General features: G+C 40.1%; 1 protein-coding gene across 5 annotated transcripts in view; it reads left to right on the top strand.

The window, feature by feature from the left end:
- Nucleotides 1–24,976, top strand: part of ENOX2 (ecto-NOX disulfide-thiol exchanger 2) — a 261,275-nt gene extending 236,299 nt beyond the window's left edge. For 4 of the 5 annotated variants that reach the window (XM_032843376.1, XM_032843378.1, XM_032843375.1 and 1 more), the window contains 6 exons: nucleotides 1,159–1,273; nucleotides 12,319–12,494; nucleotides 14,993–15,100; nucleotides 18,511–18,619; nucleotides 21,129–21,214; nucleotides 23,463–24,976. In XM_032843376.1, the coding sequence (XP_032699267.1) occupies nucleotides 1,159–1,273; nucleotides 12,319–12,494; nucleotides 14,993–15,100; nucleotides 18,511–18,619; nucleotides 21,129–21,214; nucleotides 23,463–23,594 (726 nt within the window). In that variant the 3' untranslated portion in view covers nucleotides 23,595–24,976. The remainder of the gene's footprint in view (nucleotides 1–1,158; nucleotides 1,274–12,318; nucleotides 12,495–14,992; nucleotides 15,101–18,510; nucleotides 18,620–21,128; nucleotides 21,215–23,462) is intronic. The other variant, XM_032843374.1, reaches the window with a different exon arrangement.
- Nucleotides 24,977–25,271: the final 295 nt, after the last annotated feature.

Genomic DNA, 25,271 nt, shown 5'->3' with positions numbered 1-25,271 from the left:
TGGCTATCTTCTTGATTTCTTTAAGACATAAAGACAGGGTTTCCTGTTAAAAATGTGGCCACCAGGGACGCCTGGGTGGCTCAGTGGGTTAAGCCGCTGCCTTCAGCTCAGGTCATGTTCTCAGGGTCCTGGGATCGAGTCTCGCATCAGGCTGTCTGCTCAGCAGGGAGCCTGCTTCCCTCTCTCTCTCTGCCTGCCTCTCTGTCTACTTGTGATCTCTCCTCTGTCAAATAAATAAATAAAATCTTAAAAAAAAATGTGGCCACCCCGTGAGCTGCTAACTGTTGTCTGCTGTCAGACTAAAAGGCTCTTAAAAAACTGAGAGTCCCACATCCTTCTTCCAAGTGTCAGCCATTCTTTAGGATATGCCTGCTTTCGTTCGCTCCCCAGTGCCATCAAGTAGTTAGGGGTTTGGCTTGGTTTGATTTTGTGTCTTGTTCAGAGTATAGTTACTATCCCTGGAAAAGTTCATCTGATAGAAGTTCACTCCTGACAGCTCATTTTTTATGTTAACTTCTAAACCTGCAAAAGTTAGGTTAAGAGTTCTGTTGAGTTAAGTCTGTAAGTAGAGAGGGAAGAGGATGGAGATGCAAAAAATTTTTTAAATATATTTATTTATTTGACATAAGGAGGGATTAAAATTAGAGAGGCAGACAGAGAGAGGGGGAAAGCAGGCTCCCCGGTGGGCAGGGAGCCCGATATGGAGCTCGATCCCAGGACCCTGAGATTGTGACCTGAGCTGAAGGCAGAGGCTTAACCCACTGAGCCACCCAGGTGCCCCTGGAGATGCAAAATTAAAGAATTTGATATGGGAAGGTGAAAATGGTAGAACCCTTCAAGGAAAGTCCAGAAATCCACTTAAGAGGTGAGAGGCCTTTCATGACCAACAGTACTTTCTAATATAGGAGGGATATAAGAATCATCAACTGCCAGAGCTCTGGATATGGAAAGAATGCCTTATGGAAGACAGAATGTACAAAGTCTGCTTTGTCTTTCAAGACAGTTTCAGCCCCAGCATGCCCCTTTGTTCTTGCCTTAGGAGTACTCCGAAGTTTTTTCATATGTCAAAAAACCCTGCTTCATCTTCTCCTTAACTCTGTTCATTTCTTCAATATTTTCAAAGCTTCCCCACTAACAAAGCATAACTTTTAACCTTAGGAAATTCGCAACATACATAATGATGAATTAATGGGAATCAGACGAGAAGAAGAAATGGAGATGTCCGATGAGGAAATGGAAGAAACCACAGAAACAAAAGAAACTGAGGAATCAGGTAAAGATAATTCTGCTTTGTTTCATTTAATTAGCATCTACTTGCAGGGATGATATTTTAAAACTTCTAACATCCAGTAAGGTATGGGCACAAAACCATCAGCCTGGAACCAGCTAGAAACAATTGGTAAAGCCATAGAAGTACACAGTGGTTGAACATCAACCCTGTGGCTAAGGATCTTTTTATTCACTCCCACCTTCCATTACAGTCCCAAATTAAAAGTGGACTGTCTTCTCTTAGGAAGGCTAGACATTTAAGCAGCACTTGATTTGGATTTATTAATAATATGTTCTATGGTAGAAATCATAAGAGAGCTTACACATAAATAGACAACTAGCCAGACATGTTAAAAAGTAGTTAGATCCCTACATCATATATATACCTTACACCAGTATTAGTAACAGATGGATTTAATATTTAATTTTTTTAAAAACTTAGCAAAATAAATCCTGGAAAATATAGGAGTTGGTTATATAATTTGGGATGAAGGTCTCCCAAGATAGAAATCATAAAAGATACTTTTGATAAATTTATCTTAATATAAATTAAATATTTTTCTTTAAAGAATCACAAAGTTAAAAGAGACTCTACCAACTAAGGGGAAATATCTATAATATATGACAGCCTACCTATCTGCTGCCTTTTATGTGGTTACTAAGGGGTTTATTGGGAACCAAACAGGAGTCTACAGACAGATGTTTGGGTAAAGGCTTTTGCGCTTAGTGTAGTCAGGACCTGACCATGAGACAGGCCACGAGACTGTGGGTCCCCAGTGGAACTCAGAAGGCAAACCTGCTGAACAATAGGACACTACACTGCGTTTCAATTTCATAACAAACCAGGGAGAGAATTACCAGAAGCAAGATTAAAATATCAGCCAAAAGTCCAGTGTTTTCAGGTAAGCCATTCTAGACAGTCTTAGGAGTCAGTAATGTACAATGGACAAAGCACTGGACCTAAAGTTAGAGGACCTGAGTTCTGGTCCCAGCTGTGTTCCTCTTGACGCCAGAAGGACTTCTGTCCCACTGAGCTCAGGTCCCATCCTTGTAAGCAGTACATTATACAACCATCTAACAGGAATGTTGGGATGGCTAAACAAATTCATTCATTTAATAACTATTGCATGCCAAACACTGTGCTAGGCATTGGAGATATCTTAGCAAACTGTCCCTACTGTGTGGTGTGTGTATGTGTGTATGTGTGTGTGTGTGAGAGAGAGAAAGAGAGAGACAGAGACAGAGACCAACAGAGAACCAATTGACTATAATGCAAATCAGAATTTCTTGGTTTCAGTACTTGCATATTGAAGTCAGCAGCTCTATAGCCACTTGAGTGGCCCTAGAATCTTTACTCCATGAACAGAAACTCTTAAGGAAAGGCACTACCAAATCAGACTTTTAAAAAGGCATTTGTAGCTGTTACATCTGAATTTCCTCTATTTTTACCATATCTTAGATCCCTAAACATCTGAACCTCCATATATATTGAATAAATCCTTTGTAATCAGTAGATAATATTTTCAGAATAGTGAACTAATTACTGCAAATGCATACTATAAACTTAAAGCTAAAAAAACAAAAGTTTCATAATAATTGAGTTATTCAAATTAGTTAAGTGCTTAGCCAAGATGTTTTATAGCTGACTAATCTTTGACTTATAGAACTGTCTCCATCTCAGTATCTGCAGTATTGTGTTAATCCAGTGTTCCCCTGAAATGAACGTGACCATAAGTTTGAATATTTGCTTGATAAATTGCTGAATTTAAGGAGTTATTGAGGGAAGGAGGGTGTATGGGAGATTCAGATTAAATGCACTTACTAGCGTTATATAATTGCATTTTGCTTCTGTATTTCTTTGAGTTAAAAGCTGTATTGGCTACTGCACAGAATCTTATTCGTTTAGAGACTGGAAACTCCCTGACAGATCATCTTATAGCTATTTTCTTTCCTGTTCCACATGCCAGGATGCTGCTTTGTCAAATAAAGCTATCTACAATAGACTTAATGGAGCTTACCAAATAGCTTTTCTCCCAGAAGGTTTCAATTCATTTTAATTCAAGGACTTTTGTGCATTTTTCTTCCCTTCGATCGTATCTAATTTTGTTATCTTGCTTTTGTAGTAGTCAGCTGCAGGAATCCTGCTCAGTGTGAGCCAGTAAGTGGGTCCTTAGGTTTTATCTAAATCAGCTGCATGTTTTAGTTTCACTTGGTTCCAATTAAAAGCTTAAGCATTAGATCTCAGAGTTGTTGTTTTTTTTTTCTCTCTCCATGCTACCAAACTTGAATTCCAGGAGCCTAGAGCATGTGTCTGGTTAAATTTTACTTCCTGAAGAAAGCAAGAGTCACAGCTAGCCTAGCAGTCTCAATTACCTTTCCTTGGTAACTTGGTAACAAAATTTCTATTCTTCAAGGGATTCTGTATTACCCAGCCCTTATTTGTGATGTACTACTGGAAACCTTCTTGCTGTGGAAGAAAGAACTGCTGTGCTCAAAGCAATGTGTTGAAGAGGGGAATCACATCAAAGCAAATCATGATAGTGTAAAATCATTCTGTTGTTAGCCATGATGGAAAGTACATGTGCCACTGTCTGCCTTCTCCACTTAGACTAGTGGTTCTCAGATCTGATATATATAAGCATCATTGGGTTACCTTTAAAAAATCAGATTTTCTGGGGTGCAGGGTTTGATTAAATAGACCCATAATGAAGTTCAGGAATTTGCATTTTATTAGGCACCCTAAACAATTTAGGTGCTGGTGGTTCAGGGAGCACATTTGGAAAACATTGACTGAGACTCATTCTCCTTCATTGTTCTAGCCAAAGTTTTCACTTATTTTGGTTTCCAATCTCCTTCCTTCCCTCCCTCACCTCTCATTATTCCCTCTTTCAGAGCTTGATCAATTAATTAACAAGAACTGCATCTTATAAGGTTATGGAAAGATAAAGATGATGGGTATAGGGGGATAAAAGATTGAGTGGACAAGATAGATCCAGATTATGGGGAACCATGAATGCCAAGGTTACATTTAGCATAATAGACAATATGGCACTATAAGCATGTCTTAATCATGGCAGTAGTATGATAAAAGGAAATAAATTTATTTAGGAAATAAATTTTGGAAAAAGAGAAACCTGCCAGAGACTTTTATAGGAATTTAGATATAAAATGATGAAGCCTGAGACTAGAGTGAAGGTAATGGGAACTCAGATAAAATAGTAAAAGAAAAGGATATAACAGAAAATATAAGATTAAAGATGCTAGGAGTCACTTCAGAAGAATAACTAAAGTCTTTGGCTCCAGATTGGATATAGATGATGAAGGAAAGGCAAGAATTTGAGATGAGGCTAGGTTTCCTAGCCTAGGATACTGGAGGGTCAGCGGTCATATTAGTTCTTTAGGGCTACTGCAACAAAGTACCACAAACTGAGTAGCTTAAACAATAGAAGTTTATTGCCTCACAGTTCTGGAAGCCAGAAGCCTGAGATTAAGGTGTCATCAGGGTGCATTCCTCTTCAGGGCTGTGAGAGAGAATCTGTTCCATGCATCTCGCCTGGCTTCTGATGGTTTGTTGGCGATCTTTGACACTCCTTGGCTTGTAGGTTCATCATCCTAATCTCTGCCTTCATGTTTACATGACATTCTCCCTGTTTGCATGTCTCTGTGTCCAAATGTCTCCGTTCTGTATGTACACCAGCTGTATAAGTCCATAAACCCACCCAAATGACTTCATTTTAACTTGATTACCTCTGTTAAGATCCTTTTTCCAAATAAGGTCACATTCTGAGGGCTTCAACATAAAGGGTCTTTTGGGGAGGGGGGGTTACAACTTAAACATATACTAGTACCACTCTCAGAAATGGGCTAGTACATGGGATTGATTTGTAGAATATGAGATCAGTTTCAGATAGTAGATAGTTGGGAAATAGATATAAAAGATTTATATTCAAATCAGGGTTCAAGAAAGTAGAAGGAATAGAAGATGGCAGTACGGAGGTGTTGGCTGAAGCTTGGGGAATATGATAAATGATTGTGAAAAACAAGTGAGAGAAAGAAGAGCAAAGGGCTAAATACAGAACTTTGGTGGCTACCCACAGTAAGGGAGGAGGAAAGAAAAAGAGTTTGCAGAGCAGTTAGAACAGTCTATGTGCACCTGGATGGCTCAGTTGGTTAAGCATTGGACTCTCAGGTCTTGATCTCAGGATCCTGGGATAGAGCCCTGTGTCAGGCTATGCACTCAGTGGGGAGTCTGCTTGAGGATTCACTGTCTCCCCACCCCCTCTCTAAATAAATAAACAAATAAATAAATCTTTTTAAAGGGAAAGAGCAGCCTAAGAAGCTGGAAAAAAAAAACTAGAAAAACATTGGATTATAGAGACCACGAGAACAATCTATAGAAGAAAGAAATTGAGGACAGCATTGGGCAAGAACTATTTAAGTAGGATGATAGAGGTAGGGGCCAGAACATATGACGATAAGGAGAGGAAGTGGACAAAGACCACAGGTCAGAAAGTTGGGTACTGAGCAAAAGCAAATGCAGGCATTATAAATGGCAGTTAGAATGGGTGACAAAGTTAAAGTTAAGTTTTTTTGTTGTTGTTCAGTAGAAGGGAAGGCAGCCATGGAGAGAGCAAGGTTGAAGATGCTTGAGAGTGAAAGAGTACTTATGGATAATTATGGAAATGGAATCCTGGAGACGAATGGGAAGTGATCCAAACTCAGGTGGAATTTTCTTTAGAGAGGGGAGACCCCTCTTCCTCTGAGACAAGGGAGGTAAAGCTAAATGTATGTATTCCATGCTTCTCCATATACCCAGAGATTGGTCAACTATTGATTAGGAAAATGCTTTGGAAATAAGACCATGAGGAAACAGGAGCAGACTTGGAATATATACCCTGGGCAGGATGGAAGGAAGAAATCAGGGAGAGGTAAGAGACCCACCAGCAAGGCCAACATGAGTCTGTATTGACCAGGACTGCCCAGCTCTGCAGCTTCCTGTAAGAGTCCTCTGCAGCCCAGGATAAGGTGCAGACAAAGTTGAATCAAGTGACCATGAGCTAGAAATTGGCATGGTAAGACTGGCCAAAAGTTTTCAGAAAGGTGAAGGAATATAGAGTACTAAGGAGTTTGCAGTGGAATCTGTTTAGCCAGAAAATAGTTAATGGACTGGGTGAAGTTGGCCACTCCAAGACATTAAAGGTCCCAGCAAAGAAAGTGAACAGCATCTCAGGGTGATGAGAGGCAGTGAAGTAACTGACAGATGAAGATACCATGTTTGAGAGCGAAATTTAGAGATCTCAGAGGAGAAACAGTGAAGTCCCTGGTGCATGCATACTGGTAGAAGCCCCACTGAACTAATGAACTGCAGAGGTAAGGAAAGCAAGGCTTTGTTTGGGAGGTCAGGGAACTAAAAATTTCCCTGAACTGGCCTGCAACCATTCATATCATCTCCCTCTTTCGACTATGTTCTTTTTGGCTTTTTCCTCTTTGTGAATCACTCCAGCTCAAACTTTTTTGGGGACCCTTGAGAGGAATGTTGCACATTTTCCTTTCTTGAATTTGGTAACATTTGTTACACATCTTCCTTCAATAATTTGGTGACATTTTTAAGCATCTCTTATAATGCAGCTTTGTGAGGATGGCCAACCCCCTGAATTTGCTTCCATTAAAATTGTTGTTGTTTTCTTTGTACCATCAAAGAAAGTTAGGCATTAACTTTTTTTAGTATTTTATTTATTTATTTGACAGAAATCACAAGTAGGCAGAGAGGCAGGCGGGGGTGGGTGGGTGAGCAGGCTCCCCGCTGAGCAGAGGGCCCGATGCAGAGCTCGTACCAGGACCCTGAGATCATGACCTGAGCTGAAGGCAGAGGCTTAACCCACTAAGCCACCCAGGTGCCCTAGGTATTAATTTTTTAATGGTACAAAATCCTTTTAGATCTTTTGTCATAGAAAAACATTTGGAATTTTGCTCTGAGTGGCTCCTCTAAAAAGAGGAGCTTGCAGCTGCCTTCATACTTTCATAGTGCCATGATGAACTGGCAGCCTTCAGATCTGAGGAGTCATCCCCATAAAAAGCAACATTTTCCCCACATAGGAAATAGTCAAAAAGGAGCAGCCAAGAACTAATGATGGCAAGATATGAATAAATTCACTGTACTATGCTCTTTGGTATCAGGACTAATGGATTCACCTACTCAAACATATTATTAAAAGGTAATATTGAACTTTTCAATGTTCTGGCAATGTACAAAGAACTCCAACTTCAGAAATGGGCCCATTAATATTAAGTTTGTGAAAGTAAAAACTTGGTGTCCTCATTAAAATGACAAAAACCCTCATTTCAGGGAGTGGGAAATACATTTCATAAGTAAGGTGCCTTGGTGGCATTAGAGGAGATCACATTCTCTTTTACTTAGTGACATGTCCAAACTGAGGAGATTATTATCTGTTTGCACTTAGCTACAGGAATTTGTCTCCTCATGTCAGCATGCCCTTTCCCCTTGGGAGAGAAGCAGTCTCTCCTCCTCATTTGCTCAGAGAGAAAATATTTTCACATTTAAACTGGAGACAGCGCCTCTAACTATTCTCCTAGATCTCTACCCTTTTCCACATTTCTCCACAAGACTCATAAGACATGAGCATAATCACTAGCCTTCAGTACAAGAAGAAACAAAAGGAGGAAGAAGAAATATCACTACTTAGTGATATTAGCCATATGCCATATGCCTTGCCAGAGGACAAACATGCAAACCAAAGCAGAAATGAATAACTGTCTATCTGTAGCGGTCACTTGATTTACAGAGGAACCTCTGTGTTATTCAGTGGAACTCCAGTCCAGTTTGAGATGCTATCCTTGGTACTCATCCAACAAACAAATCAAATATTTCTTCCCATTGGCAGATAGCTTGTGTCCCTTCTGCCATACACTTTCTTATATACAGTCATCTTCACTTTTAGCATCTTCTTTTAGTGCTGTGATTGTGAGGAATGCTGCCTGCCCAACAACAGGTATCCCAGCTGTTGGGAGAGATAGCAAGGATAGATAGTATTTACAGCGCTGGGACTTCAACTCCTCGTGTAACAGTTTTCTCTTCAGAGACCAAAAGCTGTATGATTACAGCAAAAATTAAGATCCATAATAAAATTAAACATACAATGAATGTGTCATGCCAAATTTTTTCATAATTTCTTTTAAAAACTAAAATACAAGGTTCAAACTGCCGTACCAGGATAATTGCATAGCCATTCACAAAAAACAAGAAAACATGTAAACAGGAAGGATTGCCACTCTCTCATTTGGATAGACAATCTGATTACATCAGCCTACATTGGTACCTGGTTGTTTCAGGAAAACCCTCAGGTTGAAAGCACAGAATTAAACCCCACCCCCACCCCTGAAGGAGCTTTCTTTTAAGAATATGGGGTGTTTTCTCCCTCAGAATATGGTTTTATTCTATATATTTCATCTTTGTAAGGCACAACTTCCTTCCATTTATTGTAGAGAATGAATCTTTTCTTTGAAATCCTTTTAGAGAACTCTTCTTCCACCACTTATAGCTAATAATCTTGAAGATTTGATTTCCATTACTTTCTTTTACTTTCTTCTACCCAAAGTCCCTCCCTCATAAGTAACTGAAAAAATTCACACCTTTGACAAGTGGTCTTTTAACATTCTTTACATTTAATATACAGGTTTGTAATTTTGATTCGTTTTGATAACATCTTTTTGGCTTTTTGCTGTGTTAGGAATCAAAAAAGGAATAAACTACAAATGTTTCCATTAATTTAGACTGTGAGCCATAGAGATTAGTGGAATCTCATTTTTTACCATTATCATAAGCCTGGTACAGGGAAGGTCCTTGGTGTTTGTTGAATGAATGAAAATCCTCTGATTAAACATTTTGTAATAGGTTTTCAGATTTTTGGCCTTGAAAAATGAGCCCTAACCATAAATAAAGCTAACCAAGTTTTCCTCTTGTGTCTTAGGGGTTTTTTAATTAATAAATTAATGTTTTAGAGTAGTCTTAGATTTACAACAATATTAAACAAGAAGTAAAGAGCTTCCAAATACCTGTCTCCCCCACACACATACATAGTCCCCCCCACCACTACTGACATCCTGCACCACAGGGGTACATTGGTTACAATCAGCGAATACATCATTATCACCCAAAGTTCATAGTTTGCATTAGAGTTCATTCTTGGTGTTGTACATTCTATGAGTTTAAATGTTTAAAATGTATGTATCTACCATTACAGTATAATACAGAATAGTTCCACTGCCCTAAAAATCCTCTGTGCTCTGCCTGTTCATTCTTCCCTCCCCCTAACCCCTGGCAACAAGGATAGGGATTTAATCTTTTTACTGACTCCATTGTTTTTGCCTTTTCCAGAATGCCATATAGTTGGAGTCATACAGTTATGTAGCATTTTCAATTGGCTTCTTTCACTTAGTAATATGCATTTACATTTCTTCCAAGTCTTTCCATGACTTAATCACTCATTTCTTTTTAGCACTGAATAATATTCCATTTCTGGATATACTACAGTTTGTTTACCCATTAATCTACTAAAGAACATCACAGTTGTTTCCAATTTGGGGAAATTTTAAAATTGCCAGAAGAAATCTGCTATAAAATCCATGTGCATATTTTTGTGGGGACATAAGTTTTCAGTTCACTTGGGTAAATATGAGGGAGCACGATTGCTGGATTACATGGTAAGAGTATGTTTAGTTTTATAAGAAAGTACCAGTAGAATTTTGCATTCCCACCAGCAATGAAGGAGAGTGTCTGTTTGCTGCACATCCTCCCCAGCCCTTGGTGTTATCATTGTTTTGGGTTTTGGCCATTCTAATAGGTGTGTAGTGGTATCTTTTTGTTCTTTTAATTTGTAATTCCCTAATGATGTGTGACATATGACATATGATGATGCTTAGATGCCGTGGATATATCTTTGATGGGGTGTCTTTTCAGGTCTAATTTTTTGGCATTTATCCTGTTTGATGTTCTCTGAACTTCCTGGATCTGTGGTTTGGTGTCTGGTAATAATTTGGTGGGAAAAGTTCAGCAATTATTGCTTCACCTGTTGCTTCCATTCCTTTCTTTATTTCCCTTCTAATATTCTTATGACATGTATCTTTTGTGGTTGTGCCATAGTTCTTGGATATTCTGCTTGGGGGTTTTTTAAATGCTTTTTTTCTCTTTGCTTTTCAGGTTAGGCAGTTTCTATTGTCATACCCTCGAGCTCAGAGATTCTTCTCTCAGCCATGTCCAATCTTCTTTTTTTTTCCTTAAAGATTTATTTATTTATTTATTTGACAGACAGAGATCACAAGTAGGCAGAGAGGCAGGCAGAGAGAGAGGAGGAAGCAGGTTCCCTGCTGAGCAGTGAGCCCGATGTGGGGCTCAATCCCAGGACCCTGGGATCATGACCCGAGCTGAAGGCAGAGGCTTTAACCCACTGAGCCACCCAGGCGCCCCCATGTCCAGTCTTTTAATAAGCACATCTAAGGCATTTTTTCATTTCTGTTACGGTATTATTATTTTTTTAATCTCTAGCATGTCTATTTGATTTTTCCTTAGAATTTCCATCTCTCTGTTTACATTATCCATCTGTTCTTTCATGGTGTCTACTTTTCCCATTAAAGCCCTTAGCATACTAATCATAGCTGTTTTATATTCCTGGTCTGATAATTCCAACATTCATGCTGTATCTGACTTGTATTCTGATTCCCATTCAGTCTCTTCAAACTGTGTTTCTTTGGTTGGTTGGTTGGTTTTTGTTTTTGTTTGATTTTTACCTTTTAGTATGCCTTTGTAATCTTTTGTTGAAATCTGGACGTGATGTACTGGATAAAAAGATCTCCAGTAAATAAGACTTTAGTGGTGTGGTAGTTAAGTATGGGAAAGCTTTATTTAGTCCTGTGATCAGGTCTCTGTCTTTTAGTGAGCATATGCCTCTGGACTGTGAATTTCATAAGTGCTTCTCAGTTTTTTGTCCCCCCCTTACTTGGGGCAGGATGGCTGGAGGGTATTTCCCTTCTCCAGGTCAGTTAGGCTTCAGTAATACCCTAGCAGGTTAGGCTCCAGTAAAATAGTTTCTTATGAAGGCAGGCCTTGTTAAGAAGAACAGAATGCTCTGGTGTATTTCAAAATGGTTTCTTTTCCCTACCCCCTGATGGAAGCACAAGGGGGATTTTTCTCTAATATTCGTTGTAAGGACTTGGTTATGCTCCAAGAGATAAAATTCACGAAAGGATAGAGAACTTACTATGACTGAGTCCCTCTGGAATTTTTAAATCCCGGACTTGCCCACACTGAGCCTCCAGCAATTAGCCAATTACAATTTAGGTTTTTTTTACTTGCCACCAGTTCCTGTGGAGCTTCCTGCCCATAGGCTTCTGGTCTGGTAAGTTACGATTGTCTAGATTCTCCTGTCACTCCGGTTTCAGGGGTAGCAGTTTGCCCTGTGACCTCACTTCTCTGGTGGCTCTAAGATGAGTTGTTGATTTTTCAGTTCATTCAGCATTTTATTCTTTGTTAGGTTGGAATGGTGACTTCTAAACTCCTCACACACTAGACCAGAAACCAGAGTCTAGTGGACTTAATTTTTACATTTACCTTTCCTCTGTAGGATAGTAAAGATTACACTTTTTTAAAAACTGCCTTGCAAGATTATCACATGGACAGTCATCAGTTCAAGAAAAATAGCCCTACACTTTATCATTACAGAACTTATCATTTGCTGCCTTCCAAATAAAAGTGACCAATGTTAGCTGGGAATATCTGAGTTATATTTGGGGTGACAAATATGAAGCATGATGGGGATTTCAGGGTGTTGGAATCCTATGTTCCTTTACAAAAATGGTTCTGTGTGCTTTGGGGTCCATCTCTTGCTGCCATGGCCACCTCAAACCTAAAGTTGCTCAAGAGATTTTTTTTTATACGTGTCAATTAAAAACTACCAACTTTTCATGGGGCTAAGGTGAACCACAAAGAGTATGGACAGATGGAGATTTGGCTTCATATTGACCGCTTAACTTTAGTATCACAGGCAGAAACTCTGAAGGAAGAAAATGACAGCCTCCGTTGGCAGCTCGATGCCTATCGGAATGAGGTAGAATTGCTCAAGCAAGAACAAGGCAAAGCCCCCAGAGAAGATGACCCAAACAAGGAACAGCAGCTGCAAATCCTGCAGCAAGCCCTGCAAGGAATGCAACAGGTAAAGGCTCTTTGGTTTTCTGAGCTTTTAGAAAGGCTAACATCAGCTCCTCACCTGGAAAAATGTTCCCTGCCAGCAAAGAGAATAGCAAGCCTCTTATTTTTCTTGATATTCTGTTCTCTGGCATAGCCGAAGAAAGGTCTGTGTTATGGTTAATGAAATATTCTGGCCAATTCAAAGGTAGCAGTGGATCACCAATTTTCTTTTTCTTTTTTTTTTTTAAAGATTTTATTTATTTATTTGTCAGAGAGAGATCACAAGCAGGGGGAGTAGCAGGCAAAGGGAGAAGCGGGCTCCCTGCTGAGCAGGGAGCCTGATGTGGGACTCAATCCCAGGACCCTAGGATCGTGCACTGAGCTGAAAGCAGACATTTAACCAACTGAGCCATCCAGGTGTCCCGTGGATCACCTATTTTCTTTTTTTAAAGATTTTTATTTATTTATTTATTTGTCAGAGAGAGAGAGAGCAAGCACAGGCAGGCAGAGGCAGAGGGAGAAGCAGGCTCCCTGCTAAGCAAGGAGCCCGATGTGGGACTCGATCCCAGGACCCTGAGATCATGACCTGAGCTGAAGGCAGCCGCTTAACCCACTGAGCCACCCATGCGTCCCGGATCACCTGTTTTCAAAGGATGTACATTCAGTAAAAAATACTTGACACTCAAACTACACCAAACATAATCTAATCTTTCCTTTCTGCTTCAGAAGGTGCTTTGGAATCTGTACAGGGCCTCGAGGTGTTTATGAAGGTCTTCAGTTACTTAGATAGAAAAAGTAGTATCTACTTGATCCAGTGCTGGACCATGCAGCCTGTTAGAAGAAATGGCAGGAATTTTACCTTGTTTTTTTTACTATCAATGCTTTAGGCACATAATATCAATTGGTTTTTATTTTGTTTTGTTTTCACAGTCACTTCTGTGAATGAGTTTACCTGCACATTATTCCAAGTATAAAAAGTATAGTAAATAGATGCATCCAACTGTAATTGCATTCAAATACAACAGTATGTAATAGATGCTCAATGTCTAGATGTTTTATGTGAGCATCAGCACAGTGAGCCTACCGTTTAAAAGATATTACCATCTGTTCCCATCATAATAAAGGAGTAGTATTTTTGACTAAGGGTGCTATCCTCTTCTGTCTTGTCAGATGACCAGCCATTTTCCTTACAATTTAAATTGAGCAATATTTTTTAATTGTATGCCTTGAATTATCTGGGGCAAAGCTTATTGCTGACTGGAAATCACAAATTGTGAACAAGGAGTCTCTTCTGGCACTAGGAGCCCTGTGTTCCTATTACTTCTGCTACCACTGTCTTCCTATGTGACAAGCAATATCACATTAATATTTCACCTTTCCTATTAGTAAAATGTGTGAAGTAATGCTTACCTTCCTTTTACTGTCACTATGGAATTTAATTAGAACATGTAAATTATATCTGAGATCTTTCCACCAAAAAAAAAATGCATCTCTTCAGCTAGACTTCAAAGAATTTTGACAACATATATTGTACTGTCTGTGTTTTAGCTCTTCCAATGGTTTTCTTCAAGCCTCTGAAAAGCAAAACTTCGGAAACATTTTTTGTTGTTTTTCTCTCTTACCTTGATTTTGAAACCATTCCACAGAAGGACAGTTCTGCTACTGAAATACAATTTAAAGATGATGAACTTTTTTTTTCATTTCATCACTTCAGAGACCTCTGAGAAAATTAGGTCTCTACATCCTGACAAATTCGCTCATTTTGATTACTTTTTATTGGAAAATAGCCTTGTAAACAAGATAAAGGTTCTCCTATCTTATCCCAAAAAGAAGTATAGTCTAACATAGTGGTTAAAAGCATGGACTGTAGTCTTGACCCAATCTGGGTTTCAATCCTAACTCTGCCACTTACTATCTGAATGGCCTAAGGCAAAGCACTAAACCTCTGTAAGCCTCAGGACTATGTGTAATAGGGTTACTTGAGGTTTATATGAGATCACACATATGAAACCCTTTCCACATGTGTGACACATGTTAGATGCTAAATAAGTAATATTTTTGTAATCGTTAATGATGATGAATCCAGTTCCTTGCCTACTGATGTGGAAACAAACATTTGTGAAATGTTTCCCTCACAGAAATTGAACTTGGCTTGGAAAATGACTATTTGAAAGAATCCTTTACAACATTAAGTTCTACGCAGCAGCCAAGATGTTGTCCTCATGAGATTAACACTATACCCTATCCTTACCCCTGGCTGAAATAGAAAAGTTAAGTGATTAGATCATTTAGTTTCTCAGATGTTTTCTAAAATTGAGTAAATCCAAAAGAAGTTCCTAGGAGCTAGATAAAATAACTTGAAGTGAAAAGTACCTTGATTCTCCCTTTGGTATCTCTGCATGGAGAGATGATTGTGTGGGCTGGAAGAAAGTGAGGCAGGCCAGCCTACTATCTAACTTCAGCCAGGGTTTTGAAATGAAGTGTGGCTCCTCAGGACTTGATTGTCTTTGGTCTGTCTTGTAGCATCTACTCAAAGTCCAAGAGGAATTCAAAAGGAAAGAAGCTGAACTTGAAAAAGTCAAGGATGACAAATTGCAGGTGGAAAAAATGTTGGAAAATCTTAAAGAAAAGGTACATCAGCATCTGTGAACCCTTGCCCTTGCCCTTCCCCCCACCTTTTGCAGTGGCGATGAAAATGCCCTGCAAGTTCCTGGAGTAGGAACCACCCTAGAATGCTTGGCTGAGTAGGAATTAAAAGCCCTCTCCCTGAGGTAATTCTTGAATCAAGGGTTCTGCCTTTAGATGTGAGCCCTTGGCATATCTAAGGATTCTGATGAGTATACTTTTCAATGAATACAAAGTTAGTCCATCCCTAAAATTCCTCAGTCTTTCCCTCTTGGAGAAGACCAGCGTGTATACTTCATTCTTGCTTCATCTTGCCAAGCAAATAGCAACATAGAAAACGGGTGAAAAAAAAAATGTGAGTGACACAGAGTACCTTTAATGAAGCATTTCATTAAAGGAAGATACCCAAGTACAACTAGAACATGGGCATTTCTTTGCAGACACTCCATCTAGTGTAATAATGAGCAGCTGCAGGTGAAATAGCCAAAACCCAAAGGGGAGAAAACGTGTGGAAAGTAAATAAAAAGACAGAATATTCTAATGCTTGATGACTGAAGCATAGAAGGGCAAGATGGGACTTTGCAGCAATAAAAGCTGCCAGTGAGGGCCTCTTAGGGAGCCTCCTAACATCTGGATAAGTTACTGTGTCACAGGCAGGAATCAGGTGCCCAGTCTACTTGAGGTGTGTAAAGTCTACTGATGGTGTCTTCCCAACCGACCTCCCTAATCATTTGTATGCCCGAACATTCAACTGAAGCAATCCTCTGAAAAGGAAGACCCATTGACTATAACTGCCTGATTTTAATGTCTCAGAAGGAGGAGATTAGGAGCTCAGACCAAGAGCAATCAACCAAGAGAAATCAACAATGCTACAGTTTCATAAGAATTTGTGCTCTTTATCTCTCGCGCTCAGTTCAAAAAGATGCAGTGCAATTGGCCCTGGGTGTGTTTGCCAGCATAGTGACTTCCCCCAGAGTGCCATCAAGAACTGGCAGCCTTGGTGTAGTTGAAACAAATGATTGAAAGTGTTTTCTTCTGGAGGCCATTTGCAATATGCTTTTAATTCTTCCACTTCATAAAACCAGCTCACTTTCCAGTTTTGTGGGTGCTATTAAAGAAACGAGTGCAATCCCAGAGAACTTCATTTATCAAGCATTTAATTGAAAAGTGCCAAAGCTGCTCTGTGTAGCAGGAATTTCCCTATACTTTCAGAGCTGCTAAAATGTCTTGGAGCTGCTACATAGTTGTTTGGCTTCTTGCGTAAAATGGAATGCGTAACCAGAAGACTATTGATAGACATGAGGTTATGCTAATAATATTACGCTTAGGATCATTCTCTAGGATTGACATCACAAATTAATTTAAGAGCATTTTTGGCGCTTTAGTGTAAGCCACTTTCTGCTTTATAAAGTATTTCATTTGAAGAAGCAAGAGGTCAAATGGCACAGAAGAACCTTAATGTCTTATGCCTTAGTCTGTTTTTCATCCTGAACCTGAATATACCACGAAGCAGCAGCTAAAGAGGATAAGGAAGGAGAGCCGATTGATAAGAGGGAAAATATGAGTCGGGATGTTTTTTTCCTGTTACTGTAAGCAAAGCTTCTTTCAGAAAAAGTCATGGCAGTGCATTATAAACTGATCTTCTCTGGGAAGCTGATTTGTGACCAAATATTTCAACCTGACACAATTAGGTTAGGAAGCAAAGTACCATTACGTTAGACTGCAAAAATAATTCCAGGTTGAAAGGAAGGCAGTAAGTTTTGGTGAGAAGGGATCTCTTTTGTTTTTGTTTGGGTTTCTTGACAGTAAACCATAGTGTGAGTTATTGTCAGTGTTTTGCAATATAACAAGGTGACGTCTGTCTGTCTTACTGCAAAAAGAGCTAGCTGTTTGAATCTGCCAGTAAAATTCAAGCTGATAAACATCTCTTCAATATGCCTTCCAATTTTTTAAATGCCAGCTATAATAAAATTGAAGTCAGGTTTCAGTAAGGCTACATTTCTATTCAGGATGGCTAAAACTTCTTAGGATGTGTTTACATCTTAAATCAACCCCAATCTGTTAAACTCTCACACTTAAGAAATGGCTTACTGGATCATTTAATGTTTTAAGGGGGTTAGAAGGAGATGTACAACCCATGGCTTAGAAGTGAGCCAGTCTTTTAAATCAAACTTGGCATGATGGTTACTGCCTGGATTGGATTCTAAGGGCCAAAGATTGAGTAGGTCATCAAGAAAGCCTTCCCTTCTGACTACAGCCAGGAAGCCTGTAAATCCACAAAACAACATGCCTTGTAGCATAGACCATTCATTTCATTCATGGGCAACATCCTGGACACTTTGAAGGCATCTTTAAAGAAAACAGAAGGACACCTGTCTGTGCTGAGGGCTTGTGGAAGGGAAAAAGTGACAAAGCATTTGAGTCAGCCATGATCTGACCCCACTAGGAGCATTTCCCCAACACTTTCTTTTCTAATAGCAGTAAGACTGGAAGCAGTGATTTCTTTTATTCCTTCTTCTCAAGGCTCTTCCTTCACATGTATAATGCAGAAAAGATGTTCTCAGTGCCAAAAGAGAGAAAGAAAGATCCATGAAAGTTCTGGACGCATTTTTCAGTTTGATTGCTGGTCATTAAATGGTCATTAATTTCACCTGAGTATCTTTTACGAAACATACATGCTATGCTCAGAAAGAGAGAACTTTAAACAACAAAGAAAGCCACTGAGTAATGATATTTTTTTGGTCATGGTCATTCCTTGATATGAAGTCAGGAATATCCTAACTGATAATGTCTTTATCAGGGAGAAGAGAGAGTTGATAGTCAATAAATGGAAGCTCTAATTTTTAGTTCAAAAGCCAACAGTTGATTATTTGGGAGTAGATTAGCTACACTGTAGATTCCCCACTCAGATATGGGACCTGCCTTTAGCAGAGTGTGGACCTAAAATGGAAAAGAACAATGGTTTTGGCAGTGGCTAGCCCGGCGTGAAATCTAGGCTCTACCACGTCCTAGAAATGTGATCTAAGGCAATTTACCTAATTTACTTAAGCCTCGGTTTCCTCATTTGTAGAATGGAGATAACACATACCTAACAGTGCCTGGCACCTAGTAGGCAGTAAATGTTGGGTCTGGTTCCCCAGATTACCTGTACAGAGTCAAGAATGATGAAGGCGGGGGAAAAAAAGTGGCCAAGATGAATGTCTAAATTTTTCTGTGTTTTGGAGTCATGTAAAGAAGTTTTGGATGATCTGTGGTGCTTTTGCATAAATTAATGTTATTTTCTCTCCCATTCAGTCATCAAAATTGTACAGTATCGCTTTTGGAGTACTACATTTAAAAGTTCCCTGTTGTATAATCAAATCCAAATCTGTTACAGAGTAAGGTGAACTGACTCAGGAAGCATATTATTCCCACAGGAAAGCTGTGCTACTAGACTGTGTACATCAAGCCAGGACAGTGACTACCCTCTTGAGAAGACCCTGAACAGCAGCCCTATCAAATCTGAACGTGAAGCCCTGCTCGTGGGTAAGGAACACGCGTACAATGTATTAACTATGGTGGAGGGGGAAAGGGTTTCACCTAAGATGAATATACCCACCAGGCACTTACGAAGCATGACAATGCACGGACCCGGAGTCCTGAAGATGACAGGATAAGAATAAGTATAGACTTCCTAGAAATGGTAACAGCAGCTCCCAGTCCTCAAGTTCCTGTGGTTCCTGCCACATAAAATGTGTGGGTGTAAGCACAAGAAAGGGACTGCTGGAGAAACACTTTTTTTAAATCTCTGTACATTTTTTAAATCTCTGTGTGAGGATAGCGGAGCCCTCTCACTCCCACTCAAGGTTATGGTGCGTACACTGTTTGGCAGAGAACTTTCCCAGATGAACCTCTGGAGGAAGTATGTATATGCATCTTAGAAATTTTTCTTCCAGGTTCCTGGCAGATGACTCAGGAGGTTGTCTGTTGAGTGTTGGACACTGGAGGGCTCGGACGAGATAAATGCTAGAATTGCTCTCATTATATAAAAATCATCCGCAGAGGCAAGATAGAGCACATGGTTGAGGAGTCAACAGATCTGGTTTCCCATTTGACCCTACCATTTCCTTTCTGAGCTTCAGGAAGGAAGCACAATGGGCAGAATCATATTACCTGTCTCAAAGGGCAGCTGCGAGTATTAAATAAGATAATTCATCTGAATCCCTTAGCACAGTGTGCAGCCCACAGGAAGTCCTCAGTAAAATGAGAGCCATTTTGCACTTAACAGTATTGTGCACAAATTCTCCTTGACTTGATATTCCATTTGGAGAATAGTGACAGCTTGAAGTCCTAAAATAGTCATTTCCAAGGGGCTGATACTGGGCCTCAACAGATAATCCCAGCTGCTTTCTAGGAAGCTGAACCCCACAGCGGCCCCACCCCAATCTCAGAAGTTCTTCACACTCATTGGCTTCTGCATAGTTTGAAGATTTATCTGCCTTCTTTGGTAATGGATATTGTAGTCAGATTTAGCACTTTGATATGCTAATAAAGATGCACAAGGGGATCTGCCATTGAGTCTTCAAGAAAAGTGACAACTTATTTCCATTTTACAACTCAAAGTTCTTTAACAAATTGGCATGGCAACGGGGAGAGCTGACAGAGAGAGAGAGTAGAGGGAAGCCTCTGTGAATGGATAGTTCTAGAAACAAAGATTCTTAAGATAAGTGTTTCTTGTTTTGTTTTTCTTTTTGGTTTTTTTTTCTTGTTTTTTAAAGAATATAGTCTTGGGCTGACAGAAAGGAAAATCTATTTTTTAAAATTGGTTCTTTGGGTGTGAACCCACAGAAACTGCTTAGTGTTTTGAAGCCTATGGAGTTATTTCTCATTATTTGACAGACAGCCTGTCTTGGCTGTAGCACCTAGAATTTCTTTGGACATGAACGTCTTTTTTAGAACTTAACTTTCTCAGCTTCAGTCAGTGTATAGCAATTCAATTTACTTCGTCATTTAAGAATCACATACTGTTATAAGTAATAGCACCCATTTCGAACAGATTTTGAACTCTACCATCAGCTCCTCCTGGATCCCCCAGCCCACCTCCTTGCCCTGTGATTTTTGGAGGATTTTCACAAAGAACTGATTTGAACTTCAAGCTACAACTCAGACTGGTGATACTCTATCAGTCACTTGAAGGAATAGACAAGTTGTAGTCTATAAACCAAATCAAATTTAGCTTTTATTTCTTGGCAGTTCTCAGCAAATTCAATTCTGGGACTATTTGATGTACTTAAGATCTTATGAAAAGAGCGGAATTCAAAAAATCCGAAGAAAGAAATAGTAGGCCTTTGAGCAATTTATGTTCTGCCTGTTGCCAGAGAAAAAGTATTAGAACAATTAACCTGATGGTTCAGAACAATCAAGGCAGTGTGTATAGCTGCCAATCACCCCATAGTTACACTGAGTGAAAATTATGTACATTCCTGAAGGCTCTAAACTTCTATTTAAAAAAATGTGTTACTTGAAATTTAGAGCTCTAAGCACAAACAAATGCTAGTGACCACTTGAGTGAATGAAATGTTTGGCTTTTCTTTATGGAGCTACTCACAGGATAAAACGAAATTTAATCAGCAGATTTTCTTGTGAGAGGCATGAAGTGAATGAGGCAAAGTACCTGATTTGTACATTTACCACAACAGCAAGACATTATTAATGCATAAGAAGCTCGAGTCCAATTTAAAGACTGTGCAGAATAAATGCAAAAGGCCAGCACACTGTAAATTCATGATAAAATTCCAAATTCATTGTGAAATGTAGAACTCCAATGGTCTTTAGCCATCATGAATGATGGAAGTGACTCTTCCAATGCCAGCTTTTCCACAGGTGATACAGTGTTGTGAGAGGCAGTATATGCACTGGGTTGTTGTACAGATTAAATGAATAAAGTGTATATAAACTTAGAATAGTGTCCAGTATGTAGTATGTGGTACATGTGAGTTAGCTCTCATTTCAAATATAATGCTCAAGTGTAACCTCCATGGTATTGTCACTATAGGGATTATTTCCACATTTCTTCATGTCCACCCATTTGGAGCAAGCATTGAATACATCTGTTCCTACTTGCACCGTCTAGATAGTAAGGTATGTGGGGTCCTGAAATGGGTATGCAAGGGGATGGAGGGTACTTTCTTCAAGCATAAGTAAGTCGTTACTAATCACTATAAGGAAATTTCCCTCACCTGTTCTCATTGCAGTGCAGGGCAGCGCTTCTCTTACAGGCAGGGTGACCGGCTGCTTCCGTTTGCCCGGGACTGAGGGGTTTTCTAGGACTCGTGACTTCCAATGCCAGAACCAGGAAGTCGTGGGCAAACCTGAATGACTTGTCTACTCTCCTTCCAAGATACATCTTAGAAGAATTTTCCTCCTTTCTTTTAATTTCTGTATAAGCTACAAATAACCCACTCTCTCTCACCAGTCATACTTTCGTACTGACCTTTAGCCATTAGCAAATGCTAATATTCAGAACTAGAAGCCTTACTCCAGCCAAGACTGTCACCACTGCCATTACCTAATGTTGAAATGATCAAGGCAGAGGCCAAAACAAAACAGAGGAAACAGTAAGTCTGTGACATGGACTCAAGTTCTGCTTCCAGCCGATCTCATGTTAAAGATGCCTCACAGAAGCAGGAGGGGACTCTTGACTCCTCAGAATAAATAAACCCAAGATAGATTTTTTTTTCAGAAGCTGCATTCAGTTAAATGCGCTCATGGATTATATTCACTATTTCACAGGACCTGGGGCTCTTGAGACGTGGCCACTGAAATGCAGATTCCTGATAGCTAGATATCCAAAATGTTAAGCCATTTAAGCATATGTCCTCTTAACAGAGGCGCTTGCCCATGTGGGCATCCAGCTGTGGTGACGCATCCTTCTTGTGGCATTGGTTTTAGTTTGAGCCAGCGCACCCCTTTCATTTAGCTCTGGGAAGTGATACCATTCTGCAATTAAACAGCCTATTTGACAGCAAAGGGAGAGATTGAATGTGAGCACTAGGACCAAGTGGTGAGTTGCAGTGGTGTAAAATTGAACTATATGTCAGTAAAAGTGATCTGGCCCTTTTTTTTTAAGTTGTAAAAAAATAATGCTACATTTTATGTTAAAAATGTGAGCAACAGAAAGACAATGAAGGGAAAGGGAAAGTGACCCAGCCCCACCCTTCCAGGATCACCACCGTTAACAGTCTGGCATATCTTCTTTCAGACCATTTTCCGTATGTATGCTGCACCCATATTGTACGAATACATCCAGACACATTGTATATTTATAGTTTTTGGAATGGAGACTCAACTCTATATGATACCCTACATGTGCTTTCACTTAACCGGCTACCGTCCACTGCTAGCACTAGGAATGACCTCACTCCTACTCTCGGCCCATTTTCTCCTGAGCAGCTTCCTGCCAGAGTAGTGACAGGGCATCCCAAAGAGCCTGCAGTGATGCCAACAGAACTGTTTGGTGGGGGAATCCCTCTGTCCAACTTCAGGAACATTCAATGTGGCGGCAACTGCGGGTTTCTCCCAGGATCCCCTAGTGCTCTTCAGTAGAGCCCTAGTACCCAGGTTCACAGTTGGGAAGGATGCTACTCATGTCAAGATCACCACCTGAAACAAGTCCTAAAGGGGCCCACAGATTTTTGATTTTATATGTGTGTGTGTGTGTGTGTGAGAGAGAGAGAGAGAGAGAGAAGTGGGGAGAAGGAGACGGTACACAGAAGTAGAAATACAGGGCATTCCTTATTTCTGTCATTTCTCCTTTGTAAAGCAATGCTTGTGTGAAGAATTCTGTCCTGCCTCCCTCCCCTCCCAAAAGGCTTTGCAGCTTCAATAGGCCTCCACGCAGCAGCAGCGGCACCGAGCAGCTGTCATTCAGCTGGCTGCAAACCCAAGCCTGTCCACACAGCTGACACTAGCTCTTTTCATTAGAAAGCTCGGTGGTGATCAATCCCCAAAACGTGATGCGAAGTGAAAGGAACTAGTCACAAAAGACTATATATTGTATGATTGCACATATATAAAATTTCTAGAAAATTCAAAACCACAACGAAAAAATCTGAGTCAGGGATTGGGAGGGATAATTGACTACAAAGGGGCATGAAGGAAGCTTCTGTGGGTGATGGAATGTTCTAAAACTAAATTGTGGTGGGAGTTGCCCAATTGTATAAGTGTACTAAAATTCATTACACTCTACACATAGAGTAGGTGAATTTGTTGTATGTAAATTATTATCTACATACGGCAGTCACAAAATCCGTGCAAGGGAAGCTCAGGGGGCCCTGTCCACAGGCTAGTAGAACCGCTTCTCAGTGAAGCTTCTCTGTCTGACCCGTAGATCTGCACCAGCGATGTGGAATGTCTCATGAGCAGGCTGCAGCACACCTTCAGGCAGGAGATGACCGGGGTCGGAGCCAGTCTGGAGAAGAGGTGGAAGTTCTGTGGCTTCGAGGGCCTGAAACTGACCTGAATGCTGCGGCCTCACAGCCTGGGCTCCTGCAGAGAAATGTGCCCTAGACGCGCCAAGGAAGTGATTTGTGTTCTCAATGGTTTTCAAGTGAAAGTGCTTTAAATTTGCTGGGTCATTCCCAGAATATCTTATGAGTTAAAATAAGGATCCTAGAGCAGCACCTCGAGCTACAGGCCCTAAAAAGACATGGACTCAAACCCTCAAGCGCTGTAACTTGCTCCCCTTCTGTCAGTGGCTTGTGTCTTTTATTAGTGATATTGAAAAAGGCCTGAGGCTAAAGAGTATTTGGGGTATTTTCAGTGTCTGTACTACTGTCCTAGAGTTTGGTATTTTTTTAAACACTGTTAATTGAAATGTTTTGATTATTTGTATGTGATTTGTTTGTGTTTTAAACTTCTCTTCGCATTAATGTTGCTACTGGTAAGAGGAATGAGAGGAGCACTGGGTACTCGGTAAATGACATGGTCTTTCCAATACCCAGTAAGCCAGTAAGTGAATAACACAGCATCTTCTAGAAGGTGCCTGACCAGGCTCCTCTTTTAAAAGAGAAAGCATGGTTTGTGGCTTTTTGCAAAATTACTGTGAACCAAAAGTTGACAAATGTTCCAAAGTTATTTTCTCTAATATATCAGATTAAAAACATCTAGATGTATTCACAGAAAGCAAGTGTCCAGTATGACTGGCTTGTGTTTGTGCTATTCAGAATCACCTTGTAAATAGTCTGCTTTTAAAGGAGGGCATGTTTAGTTTCAATGAATGAAAACACACCTGTGTGCTTGTGCACATGCACGTACACAAACAAGTTAGCAGAAGGGATTCATTTTAATGCCTTCCCTCTGGCCTTCTTACGAAGTCTGTTGGTCCCTTTTCTTCTGCCATCAGCGTGTTGAAGTGCAAACCGTGTACCGCTGTAAATACTATGTTCACTTCAAGCTGAATGTTTGCAAACAGTTGATAGGAGTATTAGTAGAAAACTCTTGGTAATGAATGAGCCTGGGTGCGTGAGGCTTCCTGCAAAGAGCTCAGCTCCTCCTGGAGCACCGATGGCCGGGGGCACCTCCAGTTCTATGGTGCCCACCAGCAGATTGCAATGGCAAACTGTATGTGGACCAGTCAGGAAGTCCTCCTTGATGGAAACAAAAGAGAAAGGATGAGGATTTGGGGCTAATATCCTGAGGCACAGATTATCTTTTCTTCTGTGGTGTTGCTGGTGCTTAAAGTAACACAAGCATGCCCTCCCTTGAGTCTTGATTCAGAATAAAAGAATGTACTAAGTAAGCAAAGCCAATGAAGAGTATTTCAGGAAAATACTTTGTAAATGAGATGTCAGTAGTGTTCAAAGTTGTATTTTTCAAACATAAATATTCCTTTTTTATACCTCAGCTTGGTGTTCTGTTTTGAATTACTGCTCTCTAGTCCTTTAGTGAATCATCTCAGTTTCTTCTTTGGAGTACCAGGATGTTGAAAGAAGATGCTAAACCTTTGCCTTGACAACTCGAAATAGGGCCCCACAGCAGCTCAGTCTCCCAGAAAGCTGGTTTCCCCCTGAAGTACCCAGCTGTGGCAAGAGCAGGGAGCTAGGATTATTTTTACTCTAGCCCTCTCCTGGAAGCATTCTCCCTGTCGTCAGCATTATAGAAGCCTTTGATTTGTCAATCACAGAGGGCCTTGAATGCC

This window comes from Lontra canadensis, unplaced genomic scaffold (assembly GCF_010015895.1).
Source record: "Lontra canadensis isolate GAN:19392208 unplaced genomic scaffold, GSC_riverotter_1.0 scaffold138, whole genome shotgun sequence".
In the NCBI taxonomy this organism is placed as follows: Eukaryota; Metazoa; Chordata; class Mammalia; order Carnivora; family Mustelidae; genus Lontra; species Lontra canadensis.
This window is presented reverse-complemented; position numbering and strand designations above follow the sequence as displayed.